Source organism: Microcaecilia unicolor, chromosome 7, assembly GCF_901765095.1.
Source record: "Microcaecilia unicolor chromosome 7, aMicUni1.1, whole genome shotgun sequence".
In the NCBI taxonomy this organism is placed as follows: domain Eukaryota; kingdom Metazoa; phylum Chordata; class Amphibia; order Gymnophiona; family Siphonopidae; genus Microcaecilia; species Microcaecilia unicolor.
Genome location: NC_044037.1, coordinates 107,309,945 through 107,326,543, shown reverse-complemented (window position 1 = coordinate 107,326,543; position 16,599 = coordinate 107,309,945). Strand labels below are relative to the sequence as shown.

Genomic DNA, 16,599 nt, shown 5'->3' with positions numbered 1-16,599 from the left:
CTTGCTCAGGAGGGAGCTTGTCCACCAAGTCCACCAACTCGTACATTGTTCCGCATATGAATGCTCATGTAGAGCTGGTACAATTGGATTTTGGAGATGAGCATTGAAGAATGGTAGGCCTTCCTCCCAAAAGAATCCAAGGTTTTAGGGTCTCTGCCCGGGGGCGCCGAAGCATACTGCCTAGAACTCTTGACCTTCTTAAGGGCCAGATCCACCACCCCAGAGTTGTGAGGCAACTGAGTCCGCATCAACTGGGTCCCCATGGATCCGGTACTGGGACTCGATCTTCTTGGGAATGTGGGGATTAGTTAGCGGCTTCGCCCAGTTCACCAGCATTGTCTTTTTGAGGACATGATGCATGGGTACTGTGGACGATTCCTTAGGTGGCTTAAACATTTCAGCCCTTGGCTCATCCTCTGTAACCACAGGGAAGGGAATGGCAGTAGATATTTCCCGGACAAAGGCAGTGAAAGATAGACTCTTGGGACGAGAAAGCTGTCTCTCAGGAGAGGGAGTGGGATCAGAAGGAAGACCGCCAGACTCCTCGTCAGAGAAATATCTAGTGTCTTCCTCTGCCTCCCACAAGGCCTCACCATCGGTATCGGACACCAGTTCATGAACTTCTGTCCGAAGCCGTGCCCGCCTCAACTACATGGAAACATGGCCACGGTGGGAACGTCGAGAGGAAGACTCCCGTGCTGGCAGCGATGAAGCTCCCTCCATCGATGTCGTCGGGGAGTCAGCCTAGGAGGCAGCCGATGCGGGTACCGCAAGCGGTACCGGTACTGGAGACCTCACCACGGGCAAGGGGCCAGCCGTCACCTCAATCAACAGTACCGGAGGCGCAAGCACCCCCGGTACCGGAGAAGGGCGCAACAGCTCCTCCAGGATCCCTGGAAGTATAGCCCGGAGGCTCTCGTTCAGAGCGGCTGCCGAGGAAGGCAAGGAATCCGGCACAGGCGACGAGCTCAAAATCTGTCCGGGGCGTGGAGGCGGTACCGGGCTCTCCATAGTACAGCGCAGCGACACCTCCTGAATGAAGGTTGAGTAGTCCTCCCGGCGTCGACGCTTAGTGGGTGCCGATTCCCGACCCAGAGCTCTCTGTACCACGTCTGGAAGATGACCAGTGCCGATGCTTCTTTGCCTTTGCATGAAGCAGGTCACTGGAACCTCCCGTTACCGAAGAGGGGGACGTCGAATCCAAACACCTCCTCGGGCTGGGTCCAAAGAAGGTCGATCCCGGGGGGCCTGTACCGCAGGAGCCCTCGAGGCAGGTGGAGACCTACTCGAGGACTCACTGCCACCAGCAGGGGAATGGACAGCCCTCACCTGCGCTCCTGAAGAAGAGGCACCCTCCGACGACATCAGAACCAACGATGATCCCGGTACCGTAGACGTTGAAGCACCGGTCGTTGACCTCGGTACCGCAGACGTCGATGCACCGGTCGATGACCTCGATACACTGGATGAGGCCCCAAACAAAATGTTCCACTGGGCCAATCTCGCTACCTGAGTTCTCGTCTTCAACAGAAGACAGAGAGTGCAGGCCTGAGGACGATGCCCAGCCCCCAGACACTGAAGGCACGAAACGTGCCTATCAGTGAGTGAGATAGCCCGGCTGCACTGGGTGCACTTTTTGAAGCCGCTGGGAGGCTTCGATGACATGGGCAGAAAAGTCACGCTGGCGAAGTCAAAATTCGCAATGATGGCAATGGGCACCAAAAAGTAGGGAAAAAACCCCGTATGGGTGGCCAAAGGGGCCGCTCTCGAAAGCGAAAGGAAACTTAATGGGAAAAACTTGAAAATAAGGTTTTTTTGTTTTTTTTGAAAAATACACAAACGCGATGGTAAAAATTGCAAAGACTTCTGAAGGGAAGAACGCGGCAAAAGGCGCAAGGGTCTCCTCAGGGCACAAAACGACCGAAAAACAGCTGACCTGAGCCGTGGAAAAAAGACGACTGACGAGCACGCTCGAATTCGGGTGGGAAGACGGTCGCGCATGCGCACGCGAGGGCTAGCAAACGCTTTTGCTAGTGAAGATCTCCAATCGGAGGGGCTGCCGTGGACGTCACCCATATGTGAGAACAAGCAGCCTGCTTGTCCTCGGAGAATATGGTAATTACTTTCTTTCTCACGATATGTTTGTGCACAGCTTGCCTTTGTCCCCACGCTTCCCTGCATTGACACACACTCCCTCCTTAAACCACATGGTGCAGACACAATTTTATTTATTGGGATTTATTAACCGAGTTTATGAAGCCATTCACATAATGCAAGCACCAGAAAGCAGCTAGTGCTGACCCAAGGTGGTTGAAGAAAACAGGAGACAGGATGACATCAAAAAGTTGAAGCCAATCAGGTTTGTCTATGTTTCCCCTTCCCTGTGCAGCCGTCATCTATTGCACTCAAAATAAAGCAAGCAAACCTATGAGCTACTGCATCCTCGTTGCCGTTAATATTGTTGGTAGCATTTTTATTTAATCTCACTTATATTTTCAAATATGCTGGCTTGTGCAGAATACGAACGTACACAGATGAAGTATTGGTTTCATTGGTTAGGGTACTAATTTGTTCTACATTTTAAATCATTGTGTCATTTGGAGGGCCTGGCTATAGGAACTACCTGTATTCGTGCAGAGTTGTTTTCTCCAAGTAAAGGGCCACCAAAACAGACATGTTATGAAAATCAGTTTTTTAATTACTACTATTTCAGAGATACGTATTGAATAATGAGGTAGAAGCTTCCTTCATGCAGTAGTGCTATCCAGAGGCAGTCTAAATTTGCCAACGTTGTCCAGTTCAGCACACTATTAGCCACCAAGTTCATACAAAGTTAATTAAGTTAAATGGAAAACAAATCTGTTGGCTCAGGCTGCTTGCTATGTGAATATTCTGTCAGTTTCATAATTGATACCAAGTATTACATATTAAGGGCATTACTTTACAAGTAAAGTAAAAAAAAAAAACCCCACAGTTTATACCTAATTGTTCAACCACTCTTTGGGTTTAAAATAACAATTAGGTATAAACTGTGGGGTTTTTTTTTTTTTTACTTTACTTGTTTTGGACTGCTTTGGGTCCTGCTGATCTGTACATCTGCTGTCTGAAATTTTGGAAGATGAATATGAGAAAATAAAAATTAAATTTTGGATGTACTCTGCTTACTTTTGCAATATGTGTATGGATGCCTGTTCTGGTGTGTGCATGTGATAATATTTGAATAACTGTCTATACTTATGGCTATGATTTCAGAACATGTGGCATCACTGAAGGACAGACTTTTAAATGCTCAGCTGGGTATATATGGTAATCTCTTTGTTAAATGTTTCAGACATATCCATGTACTTGCTCCTATGATACAACTGAATTCTATTATTCTGTCTCACTGTATTTTCAAAAGTAAGCCACATTGAACCAGAGATTGCTTGGGATGTGGGACAAAATATAAAAAGAAAATCTTTTATCCTCCACCTTTTAAGACATTGCCTATACAGCTGGATGGTGATAGAACAATGAAAGCAAGTTTGGTCCACTGAATAACTCAAAATAACCTGTTCCTTAGATGGGCCCTAGTATTATCATATTGAAAATGCGACTATCGCATGACTCTGTGGTTATATTCCACTAATAAGTTAAATGATTAACTGGCTATCTTGAAAGGATTATATAACCTTTGGATGCATGACTATGGACACAAACATACATTTATTTATTCAGGAGGAGTAGCCTAGTGGTTAGTGCAGTGGACTTTGATCCTGGGGAACTCAGTTCGATTCCCACTGCAGCTCCTTGTGACTCTCGGCAAGCCACTTAACCCTCCACTGCCCCTGGTACAAAATAAGTACCTGAATATATGTAAACCGCTTTGAATGTAGTTGCAAAAAACCTCAGAAAGGCGGTATATCAAGTCCCATTTCCCTTTCATCTTGCCCTCATTTACAGACAGAAAGCAACCTTTTTTGGGTGGATAGTGTTCACAATGAGCTCATTTTATTATCGACCAAATAGATAAGAGTTTTCAGTTTTGGCACAGTATAAGTCATCACAAGAACAAAATATAAGAAAACCAATGGACTGCATTAGGGGCTTATAGCCCATTTAGTTATGTTTAAACAAAAGAGATCCGCATGAAACAAAATAACCACTTGTCCCTGAAACATGCCTAAAAACAGAAGAATCCATTTGTGTATCTAAAATATAAACTTCTATAAAACAGATTTTTTTCTTCACTCAACATGTAATTAAACTCTGGAATTCATTGCCAGAGAATGTGGTAAAGGCGGTTAGCTTAGCAGAGTTTAAAAAGGGTTTGGACGGCTACCGTTATTAAATGGACGGGGAAAATTCACTATTTCTGGGAAGGGCAGTATGAAATGTTTTGTACTTTTTTGAGATCTTGCCAGGTATTTGTGACCTGGATTGGCCACTGTTGGAAACAGGATGCTGGGCTTGATGGACCTTTGGTCTTTCCCAGTATGGCAGTACTTATGTACTTAAGTAGATGAAGATGTGATTCCATGTGCCCCAATGAAAGTAAAATTATGTATCATACCTGATCATTTTCTTTCCATTAATCATAGCTGATCAATCCATAGACTGGTGGGTTGTGTCCATCTACCAGCAGGTGGAGATAGAGAGCAAACTTTGCCTCCCTATATGTGGTCATGTGCTGCCGGAAACTCCTCAGTATGTCGATATCAAAGCTCCATCCGCAGGACTCAGCACTTAGAGAATTACACCCACAAAGGGACACTCTGCCCAGCTCACCACCGCCGAAACGGGGGAGGGGAATTAACCCAGCTCATCCCCACACAAGTGGGGGAGGGGAATCCGTCCAGCTCATCCCCGCGGAGCGGGGGAGGGACACCACCCCGCCGATGCGGGGGGATCTGGCTTATCCTGCAACCGCAACCGCGGGAGGAGCTGACTGACCCTAACACCGCCGAAGCGGGAGGGGTACAAAGCTGCCCTACAGCTGCACGAAGCGGGAGGGAGTGCCGGCAGAATTTAAGTCTCAATCCAGCCCCGTAAAACGGAGGGGAGAGGAATGCAGCAGCTCACTGTAACACAAATTCGTCTCAACTCTTGAAGAATCCAAGTGAAAAAACTTGAACACGAAGTCCTCCTGAAGTAACTGAAGACTAAACTTGAACCTAAAATTCAACCAGAATATAAACAGTACAGATATCTGGGAGGGGCTATGGATTGATCAGCTATGATTAATGGAAAGAAAATTATCAGGTATGATACATAATTTTACCTTCCATATCATCATGCTGATCAATCCATAGACTGGTGGGATGTACCGAAGCAGTACTCACCCAGGGCGGGACATTGAAATCCCTGACCGCAACACTGAAGCTCCAAACCGGGCCTCCGCCCGAGCAGCCACAGTCAAGCGGTAATGTCTGGAGAAGGTATGGGCCGACGCCCAAGTTGCCGCCTTGCAAATCTCTTCCAAGGAGACGGACCCGGCCTCTGCCATCGAGGCCGCCTGAGCTCTAGTGGAGTGGGCCTTCAACTGAATAGGCGGCACCTTCCCCGCGGCCACATAAGCCGCTGCAATGGCTTCCTTGACCCATCTTGCCACTGTAGGCTTAGCAGCCTGCAGACCCTTACGAGGACCTGCAAACAGGACAAACAGATGATCCGACTTCCGGAAATCATTGGTCACTTCCAAGTATCTGATGATGACCCGTCTCACATCCAGATATTTGAGAGCAGAATACTCTTCTGGGTAGTCCTCCCTACGAAAGGAAGGGAGACAGAGCTGCTGACTCACATGGAAGCGAGAAACAATCTTGGGTAGGAAGGAAGGCACTGTGCGAATAGTCACTCCTGCCTCAGTGAACTGCAGAAAAAACTCTCGACAAGAGAGTGCCTGGAGCTCGGAAACTCTTCTGGCTGAAGTGATAGCCACCAAAAAGACTGCTTTCAACGTCAGGTCTTTCAGAGATGCCCTCGACAAGGGTTCAAAAGGCGGCTTTGTAAGGCTCTTAGCACCAGGTTGAGATTCCACACAGGCACCACTGAGTGCAGAGGAGGGCGCAGGTGATTAACTCCCTTGAGGAAACGCACCACATCCGGCTGCAAAGCCAGGGAAGCACCCTTCAGGCGGCCCCTGAAGCAAGCCAGGGCCGCTACCTGGACTTTCAGGGAACTGAGCGACAGGCCTTTCTCCAGACCTTCTTGCAGGAACGCCAGCACTGAAGAAATTGGAGCAGTAAATGGAGAAAGTGACCCTGCTTCACACCACGCTGCAAAGGTGCGCCAAACCCTGGCGTAAGCAGTAGAAAGAGCGCTTCCTCGCTCTCAGCAGAGTGGCGGTGACCTTGTCTGAGAAGCCCTTCTTCCTCAGACTCTGCCGCTCAATAGCCAGGCCGTAAGACCAAAGGGGGAGGGATCCTCCATCACCACGGGACCCTGATGTAACAGGCCCTGCTCCACTGGCAGTCGCAGAGGTTCGTCCACTGAGAGCCTGATCAAGTCCACATACCAGGGACGTCTGGGCCAATCCGGACCCACCAGGATTATCCGGCCCGGATGCTTTGCCACCCGGTCTAGCACCCTGCCCAACATGGGCCAGGGCGGGAACACATAGAGAAGCTCTTGTGTCGGCCACTGTTGGAGAAGAGCATCTACTCCCAGGGATCGAGGGTCCCGTCCTCTGCTGAAAAAGCGCGGCACTTGGCAATTGGCCGATGACGCCATCAGATCTAGGCTCGGCTGGCCCCAGCGCTTCGTGATGTCCAAGAACGCCTGAACAGATAGCTGCCACTCTCCGGGCTCCAAGGTATGGCGACTGAGAAAGTCCGCCTTGACATTCATGACTCCGGCAATGTGGGCCGCTGACAGCTGTTCCAGGTTCGCTTCCGCCCACTGGCATAGATTCATGGCCTCCTTGGCTAGAGGGGCGCTCTTGGTACCTCCCTGGCAGTTGACATAGGCCACAGCCGTGGCATTGTCCGACAGGACCCGTACAGGCTTCAACGCCAGTACCGGGATGAACTCCAAAAGCGCCAACCGAATGGCTCTGAGTTCCAGGAAGTTGATAGACCACTTTACCTCTGCAGGAGACCAGAGCCCCTGCACTGTCCTTCCCAAGCAGTGGGCTCCCCAGCCTGACAAAGAGGCGTCCGTCGTGACGACAATCCACTCCGGGGTCACCAGAGGCATTCCTGCAGACAACTTGTCTGTCTGCGTCCACCAGCTCAGCGCCTTGCGCACTGCTGGGTCCAAGGGAAGGTGCACAGCATAATCCTCCGACATCGGAGTCCAGCGCTGCAGCAGAGAGTGTAGTAGTGGTCTCATATGAGCCCTGGCCCAGGGCACTACTTCCATCGTGGCCGTCATAGAGCCCAACAGCTGCACATAGTCCCAAGCCCGAAGAGGAGAGGCTACTAGGAACTGGTCCATCTGAGCCTGAAGCTTGACAATCCGATTGTCTGGCAGGAACACTCTGCCCACTTGGGTGTCGAATCGAACTCCCAGATACTCCAGGGACTGAGTTGGGCGCAGCTGGCTTTCCTCCCAGTTGATGATCCACCCCAGGGAGCTCAAAAGAGCAACCACCCGGTTCACAGCTTTGCCGCACTCTGCATAAGAGGGGGCTCGGATCAACCAGTCGTCCAGATAAGGATGGACTTGTACTCCTTCCTTCCTCAGGAAGGCCGCGATGACCACCATTACTTTGGAGAAGGTCCGCGGAGCAGTAGCCAACCCGAACGGGAGGGCTCTGAACTGGAAGTGTCGGCCCAGTACTGCAAAACGCAGAAAGCGTTGATGAGGAGGCCAGATGGGAATATGCAAGTACGCTTCCTTGATGACCAAGGATGCCAGGAACTCTCCTGCCTGCACTGCCGCTATAACAGAGCGGAGGGTCTCCATGCGAAAGAGCCTGATTGACCCCTTGAGGTCGAGGATAGGCCGTACAGAACCTCCTTTCTTTGGTACCACAAAGTAAATGGAGTAACGTCCCTTGCCAAGCTGATTTTCTGGCACCGGAACGACCGCACCCAGGCGGATCAGATTGTCCAAGGTCTGCTGCACTGCCACAGCTTTGACCGGAGACTTGCAGGGAGAGAGTACAAACCCGTCTCTTAAGGGTCGGCAGAACTCTAGCTTGTAGCCGTCTCTGATGACTTCCAGCACTCAAGCGTCTGAAGTTATTGTGATCCACTCGCCCAGAAACGAGGACAGCCGTCCTCCAATCTGCACTGGGGCGTGGACCAAGGCCCCGTCATTGGGTACGAGACCCTAGGGGAGGACCGGAGGGAGCACCTCCGGGACGCCGGTCTCTGCGAAAGGAATGCTGCTTGGGGGAGAATTTCCTCTTGAAGGAAGAGGGGGCAGAGGAGCCCGACCTGCCCGGGCGGTACCGACGGGCTTCCTGAAACCGTCCTCTGGAGGTACCGGGGCGAGCACTAGCCCGAGCCCTGACCTCTGGTAACCTCTTGCCCTTAGACGTGCCGAGATCAGTCACGATTTTGTCCAGCTCGACCCCAAAGAGCAGCTTGCCTTTAAAAGGCAATCTAGCCAGGCGGGATTTAGAGGCGTGGTCAGCAGACCTATGCTTCAGCCAAAGCCACCGCCGCGCAGAGATTGTCTGAGCCATGCCTTTAGCTGAGGCCCTCAAGACATCATACAGCAAGTCTGCCAAATAGGCTAAGCCCGATTCCAGGGCCGGCCAATCAGCCCTCAAGGAATGATCCGAGGGGGAAGCCCGCTGCACCATAGTCAGGCACGCCCTGGCCACATAGGAGCCGCAAACTGAGGCCTGCAAACTTAAAGCAGCCGCCTCAAAGGACGACCTTAAGGCCGCCTCCAATCTTCCGTCTTGGGCGTCCTATAGGGCCGTGCCACCTTCCACCGGCAACGCCGTTTTCTTAGTCACCGCAGTGATTAAAGAAACCACGGTAGGCCACAGATAGGCCTCACGTTCACTTTCAGGCAAAGGATAGAGGCGGGACATAGCCCTAACCACTTTAAGGCTCGCTTCCGGGACATCCCACTGAGCCGAAATTAAGGTGTGCATGGCATCATGCACGTGGAAGGTTCTATGCGGGCGCTTCGTCCCCAGCATAATGGCAAAGCCAACAGGGGCTGAGGGAGAGACGTCCTCCGGAGAGGAAATCTTCAAAATGCCCATGGCCTGCATTAACAGGTTGGGCAAATCCTCTGAGCTAAAGAGCCGCGCTGCAGAGGGGTCATCCGCTCCATCCGAGCGGGGATCCGTCTCCTCCAAGGAATCCGCAAAGGACCGTTGGGAGAACTCAGATACGCTGCCCTCATCTACATCGGAGGAGACAAAGTCCTCCAAGGCCTGGGAATTAACCTGAGGGCGTTTACCTCCGGGGGCCTCAACCTCTTTACCAGACGAGGGAGCAGGGGCAGCGTTTTGCATAAGGAAGGCCTGATGCAGCAGCAAAACAAACTCGGGGGAGAAACCCCGCATACTGTGCACTTCCGCAGCCTGGGCTACAGCCCTAGACGCACCCTCAACCGGCGCTCGCAAGAGCGGGGGAGAGTCATGCTGCGCATCCAAGATGGCGTCCGGCGCGACACTCCGCGAAGGAGCCGCGCGGGAAGAACGGCGCTTAACTTTAGCCGCTTTTGTGCCGTCGCCCAAATTAAGGGCGTTCATGGCATCAATGTCTCCCACCTCAAGGGCGGCCCAAGAAGAAGCCGTCCGAGCCGCGTGGCTGGCCAATATGGCGGAGGCGAGCCGCGGGGGATGGGCGTTTATGGCGGGAAAAAACCACCACACCGGAGGAAGGACCGGAACACTCATCGGTCACGAAACTGTCACCCAACAAGGGCGAATCAGACTTTAAGACCCCCGCATCCCCTCTGGAAGCGCACACGCGATCCGGGGAGCGACTCTTTGCGCCCTCGCCCTCCGACGCCATAGGCCACGTGGAGACCAATCGGGGAACCCCCTGCCCGCTATAAAAGGTAAAAATTACCTGCTGTCCGCTCCGAGCTGTAACGACCTGGTGTCCCAGTGAGAAGCTGCAATAAACGTTTAAATAAACGTCGAAATAAACGCCTTTAAGGACGTTCCAAATTTTTTTTTTTTTTTTTTTTAAACGGAGCCAGCGGGAGGGGGGAGAAAAGGAGGGACCTGGCGCCACCAGGTTTGCACTTGCTCAAGAAGAGCCCTCAACTCCAGGCACTCAACAAAACCTAAAAATTAGGCTTGGAGGCCTAGCCAGAGCTGCTGCTGTGTGTGACCACCACCTGCTGAGATAGAGAACATACTGAGGAGTTTCCGGCAGCACATGACCACATATAGGGAGGCAAAGTTTGCTCTCTATCTCCACCTGCTGGTAGATGGACACAACCCACCAGTCTATGGATTGATCAGCATGATGATATGGAAAGGAGAGTTTAGTTTTACTTCCATTTAATTTCAATATATTCCATCATCTTTATAACACCAGGCTTCCCAAAGCAGATTACAACAACAGTTAAGATGAACCCATCATGAAACAGGATATCCTCACTGAAGTTTGGCCATGTGTATTGTACAGAACAGTGTACAAAAATGAGCACAAAATACAGCGTTTATAACTGCTTTTGCTACCAGCTACAATCATTTTAAAGCTGTTTTACCCCCGTTTACAAAGCCATGCTAGCCACTGTTGGTGCGGTAATGCCAACACAGTCCATTCACTTTGAATGGACTGTGTTGACATTGCTGCGCGGCTTTGTAAACAGGGGAGTTAGTGATATTCAATGAATAGCTAGATGTGGGAAGCTTTCCAAAAAAAAAAAAAAAAAACTTCTGTCCTCCATCTTTTAAGGCACTACCTATCCAACTGGAACAGTTAGACTTTATACAGATGGACCACGTATAGGTAAGTCCCTTATTTCTAATAATCTTTGGCTATTGTTTTCAGTAGCATTTGCTATTCATTTGGAAGAACTAAAATGGTGTCAAGCACCGCCTACTGCTTGGAAGCTCCACCTACTTGCTTCAGCTCATATAATAGACTAGATAGGGTCACTTCATTTCCTTTTCATGCAACATCCTTGGTGCTGAGCTAAGGATGGTATAAATAATGATAACGAGCAAGACTCACTGGATCGAAGACCAGCATTCGGCAGAGGAGGTGAACAGCCTCATGTGTGGCTTCTCCTGATAACATATAGAGCACGGACAGTGAAGGCTGTGAGAGAAAGATCAAAAATGTTAATTCTACTTCTGCTGTTCCAAGACTGACATACACATACCTGGCTATAAGCCATCTCAATCCTGCCCTCTAGCATCCCTGGTTATAATAGTATTGAGACATAGACATGGCTCTAATGTACCTCAGTCCTACTTTTTATTTCAGTACTGAAGAAACTGCAAGAGAAAAAGAAACATGTAGGTCTCAAGAATTGGTGTGAAGATATTCAAAGACCTATACCAATTCTTGAGGTCTATGTGTTTTTTTTCTCTTACCATGGTGATCGTGTTGCACCATCGAATTCCTCTCCTCTGCTTAGTATTGAAGACAGTGCCACCTCACCACCTACACACAGAGCACTGAAAATGCCCCTCAATCCTGCTCTGTAGCAGCCTCTAGTCCTCTTCCTGTGTACTTTGCCCCCTCCTGCCATTTCCCTCTATCTATATGTACATGTGCTCTAAAATATATGCATATACTTTTAACCACAAAGTGGGGGGCACTTCCTAGTCCAGAAAATGTGTCTAGTAACTGCTTAGTTACCTGGTCAAATTCCTTTGAAAATTGTCTTATATTGTCTCCTCTCTGTCTATATCCTTTAACAGGGAACAAAGAAAACATTTTATGCTCCTTTTTTTTCCATTTGCAAAGTAATAGGACACAAATCTTTCTAGATTTATAACCCATATACTATCTGAAAAAATCTCACTCTTTGGAATTGCTCAACCTTTGCTTTTCGTTACAGCTAGCCTCTTCCCTGAAGAAGTTTAACGAAACCATGTTGGCAGAGGTTTGGCTGGATGAATAATCATTGCTGCTAAATGATTTAAGCCAACCTAAGTACTATTTATATTTTTTTAAAATAAATCTATTTCTACTTAAAAAAAGGTTTTGTAAAGTTTTGAAAGATTTTGAAAAATTTTGGGGGGGGGAAATAACGGTCATTTCCATATCATCAAGCTGATCAATCCATAGACTGGTGGTTGTGTCCATCTACCAGCAGGTGGAGATAGAGAGCAAACTTTTGCCTCCCTATATGTGGTCATGTGCTGCCGGAAACTCCTCAGTATGTTCTCTATCTCAGCAGGTGGTGGTCACACACAGCAGCAGCTCTGGCTAGGCCTCCAAGCCTAATCCTTAGGTTTTGTTGAGGCCTGGGGTTGAGGGCTCTTTTGAGCAAGTGCAAACCTGGTGGTGCCAGGTCCCTCCTTTTCTCCCCCCTCCCGCTGGCTCCGTTTAAAAAAAAAAAAAAAAAAAAAAAAAAATTTTAAACGTCTTTAAAGGCGTTTATTTTGACGTTTATTTAAACGTTCATTGCAGCTACTCACTGGGACACCAGTTCGTTACAGCTCGGAGCGGCAAGCAGGTAATTTTACCTTTTTATAGCGGGCAGGGGGTTCCCCGATTCTTCTCCTCGTGGCATATGGCGTCGGAGGGCGAGGGCGCAAAGGGTCGCTCCCCGGATCGCTGGAGCGCTTCTAGAGGGGATGCGGGGGTTTTACAGCCTGATTCGCCCTTGATGGGTGACAGTTTAGTGACCGATGAATGTCCCGGTCCTTCCTCCGGCGTGGCGGTTTTTCCCGCCATAAACGCCCATCCCCCGCTCCTCGCCTCCGCCATCTTGGCCGGCCACGCGGCTCGGACGGCTTCTTCGGGGGCCGCCCTTGAGGTTGGAGACATTAATGCCATGAACGCCCTTAATTTGGGCGACGGCACAAAACCGGCTAATGTTAAGAGCCGTTCTTCCCGCGCGGCTCCTTCGCGGAGTTTCGCGCCGGACGCCATTTTGGATGCGCAGCATGTCTCTCCCCCGCTATTTCGAGCGCCGGTTGAGAGTGCGTCTAGGGCTGTTGCCCAGGCTGCGGAAGTGCACAGTCTGGGGGGTTTCTCCCCCGAGTTTGTTTTGCTGCTGCATCAGGCCTTCCTCATGCACAACGCTGCCCCTGCTCCCTCGTCTGGTAAAGAGGTTGAGGTTCCCAGAGGCAAACGCCCTCGGGTTGATTCCCAGGCCTTGGAGGAATTTGTCTCCTCCGATGTAGATGAGGGCAGCGTGTCTGAGGTCTCCCAACGGTCCTTTGCGGATTCCTTGGAGGAGACGGATCCCCGCTCGGTTGGAGCGGATGACCCCTCTGCAGCGCGGCTTTTTAGCCCAGAGGATTTGCCCAACCTGTTGTTACAGGCCATGGACACTTTGAAGATTTCCTCTCCGGAGGACGTCTCTCCCTCAGCCCCTGTTGGCTCTGCCATTATGCTGGGGACGAAGCGCCCGCCTAGAACCTTCCACGTGCATGATGCCATGCACACCTTAATTTCGGCTCAATGGGATGCCCCAGAAGCGAGCCTTAAAGTGGCTAGGGCTATGTCCCGCCTCTATCCTTTGGCTGTGAGTGAGCGTGAGGCCTATCTGTGGCCTACCGTGGATTCTTTAATCACTGCGGTGACTAAGAAAACGGCGTTGCCGGTGGAAGGTGGCACGGCCCTAAAGGACGCCCAAGACAGAAGATTGGAGGCGGCCTTAAGGTCGTCCTTTGAGGCGGCTGCTTTAAGTTTGCAGGCCTCAGTTTGCGGCTCCTATGTGGCCAGGGCGTGCCTGACTATGGTGCAGCGGGCTTCCCCCTCGGATCATTCCTTGAGGGCTGATTGGCCGGCCCTGGAATCGGGCTTAGCCTATTTGGCAGACTTGCTGTATGATGTCTTGAGAGCCTCAGCTAAAGGCATGGCTCAGACAGTCTCTGCGCGGCGGTGGCTTTGGCTGAAACATTGGTCTGCTGACCACGCCTCTAAATCCCGCCTGGCTAGATTGCTTTTTAAAGGCAAGCTGCTCTTTGGGGTCGAGCTGGACAAAATCGTGACCGATCTCGGCACGTCTAAGGGCAAGAAGTTACCAGAGGTCAGGGCTCGGGCTAGTGCTCGTCCCGGTACCTCCAGAGGACGGTTTCAGGAAGCCCGTCGGTACCGCCCGGGCAGGTCGGGTTCTTCTGCCCCCTCTTCCTTTAAGAGGAATTTCTCCCCCAAGCAGCATTCCTTTCGCAGAGACCGCCGTCCCGGAGGTGCTCCCTCCGGTCCTCCCCCAGGGTCTCGTACCCAATGACGGGGTCTTGGTCCACGCCCCAGTGCAGATTGGAGGACGGCTGTCCTCGTTTCTGGGCGAGTGGACCACAATAACTTCAGACGCTTGGGTGCTGGAAGTCATCAGAGACGGCTACAAGCTAGAGTTCTGCCGACCCTTAAGAGACGGGTTTGTACTCTCTCCCTGCAAGTCTCCGGTCAAAGCTGTGGCAGTGCAGCAGACTTTGGACAATCTGATCCGCCTGGGTGCGGTCGTTCCGGTGCCAGAAAGTCAGCTTGGCAAGGGGCGTTACTCCATTTACTTTGTGGTACCAAAGAAAGGAGGTTCTGTCCGGCCTATCCTCGACCTCAAAGGGGTCAATCGGGCCTTGAAAGTGCGGCACTTTCGCATGGAGACTCTCCGCTCTGTTATAGCGGCAGTGAAGGCAGGGGAGTACCTGGCATCCTTGGACATCAAGGAAGCATACTTGCATATTCCCATCTGGCCTCCTCATCAACGCTTTCTGCGTTTTGCAGTCCTGGGCCGACACTTCCAGTTCAGAGCCCTCCCTTTCGGGTTGGCTACTGCTCCGCGGACCTTTTCCAAAGTAATGGTGGTCATAGCGGCCTTCCTGCGAAAGGAAGGAGTACAAGTCCATCCTTATCTGGACGACTGGTTGATCCGAGCCCCCTCTTATGCAGAGTGCGGCAAAGCTGTGGACCGGGTAGTTGCTCTTTTGAGCTCCCTGGGATGGATCATCAACTGGGAGAAGAGCCAGCTGCGCCCGACTCAGTCCCTGGAGTATCTGGGAGTTCGATTCGACACCCAAGTGGGCAGAGTGTTCCTGCCAGACAATCGGATTGTCAAACTTCAGGCTCAGGTGGACCAGTTCCTAGTAGCCTCTCCTCTTCGGGCTTGGGACTATGTGCAGCTGTTGGGCTCTATGACGGCCACGATGGAAGTAGTGCCCTGGGCCAGGGCTCATATGAGACCACTTCAACACTCTCTGCTGCAGCGCTGGACTCCGATGTCGGAGGATTATGCTGTGCGCCTTCCCTTGGATCCAGCAGTGCGCAAGGCGCTGAGCTGGTGGATGCAGACAGACAAGTTGTCTGCGGGAATGCCTCTGGTGACCCCAGAGTGGATTGTCGTCACGACGGACGCCTCTTTGTCGGGCTGGGGAGCCCACTGTTTGGGAAGGACAGCGCAGGGGCTCTGGTCTCCTGCAGAGGCAAAGTGGTCTATCAACCTCCTGGAACTCAGAGCCATTCGGTTGGCGCTTTTGGAGTTCATCCCGGTACTGGTGTTGAAGCCTGTACGGGTCCTGTCGGACAATGCCACGGCTGTGGCCTATGTCAACCGCCAGGGAGGTACCAAGAGCGCCCCTCTAGCCAAGGAGGCTATGAGTCTATGCCAGTGGGCAGAAGCGAACCTGGAACAGCTGTCAGCGGCCCACATTGCCGGAGTCATGAATGTCAAGGCGGACTTTCTCAGTCGCCATACCTTGGAGCCCGGAGAGTGGCAGCTATCTGCTCAGGCGTTCTTGGACATCACGAAGCGCTGGGGCCAGCCGAGCCTAGATCTGATGGCGTCATCGGCCAATTGCCAAGTGCCGCGCTTTTTCAGCAGAGGACGGGACCCTCGATCCCTGGGAGTAGATGCTCTTCTCCAACAGTGGCCGACACAAGAGCTTCTCTATGTGTTCCCGCCCTGGCCCATGTTGGGCAGGGTGCTAGACCGGGTGGCAAAGCATCCCGGCAGGGTAATCCTGGTGGGTCCGGATTGGCCCAGACGTCCCTGGTATGCGGACTTGATCAGGCTCTCAGTCGACGATCCTCTGCGGCTGCCAGTGGAGCAGGGCCTGTTACATCAGGGTCCCGTGGTGATGGAGGATCCCTCCCCCTTTGGTCTTACGGCCTGGCTATTGAGCGGCAGCGTCTGAGGAAGAAGGGCTTCTCAGACAAGGTCATCGCCACTATGCTGAGAGCGAGGAAGCGCTCTACTTCTACTGCTTACGCCAGGGTTTGGCGTATCTTTGCAGCGTGGTGTGAAGCAGGCTCACTTTCTCCTTTCACTGCTCCAATTTCTTCAGTGTTGGCGTTCCTGCAAGAAGGTCTGGACAAAGGCCTGTCGCTCAGTTCCCTTAAAGTCCAGGTAGCGGCTCTGGCTTGCTTCAGGGGCCGCCTGAAGGGTGCTTCCTTGGCTTCGCAGCCAGATGTGGTGCGCTTTCTCAAGGGAGTTAATCACCTGCGCCCTCCTCTGCACTCAGTGGTGCCTGCGTGGAATCTCAACCTGGTGCTAAGAGCATTGCAGAAGCCGCCGTTTGAACCCTTGTCAAGGGCATCTCTGAAAAACCTGACGTTGAAAGCAGTCTTT

At 51.6% G+C, this 16,599-nt stretch overlaps 1 protein-coding gene across 1 annotated transcript in view; it reads right to left on the bottom strand.

Annotated features, from left to right (window-relative positions):
- Positions 1 to 16,599, bottom strand: part of LOC115474059 (serine/threonine-protein kinase NLK2-like) — an 80,771-nt gene that overhangs the window by 14,691 nt on the left and 49,481 nt on the right. The window contains exon 8 of the mRNA XM_030209358.1: positions 11,085 to 11,171. Coding sequence (XP_030065218.1) covers positions 11,085 to 11,171 — 87 coding nt within the window. The remainder of the gene's footprint in view (positions 1 to 11,084; positions 11,172 to 16,599) is intronic.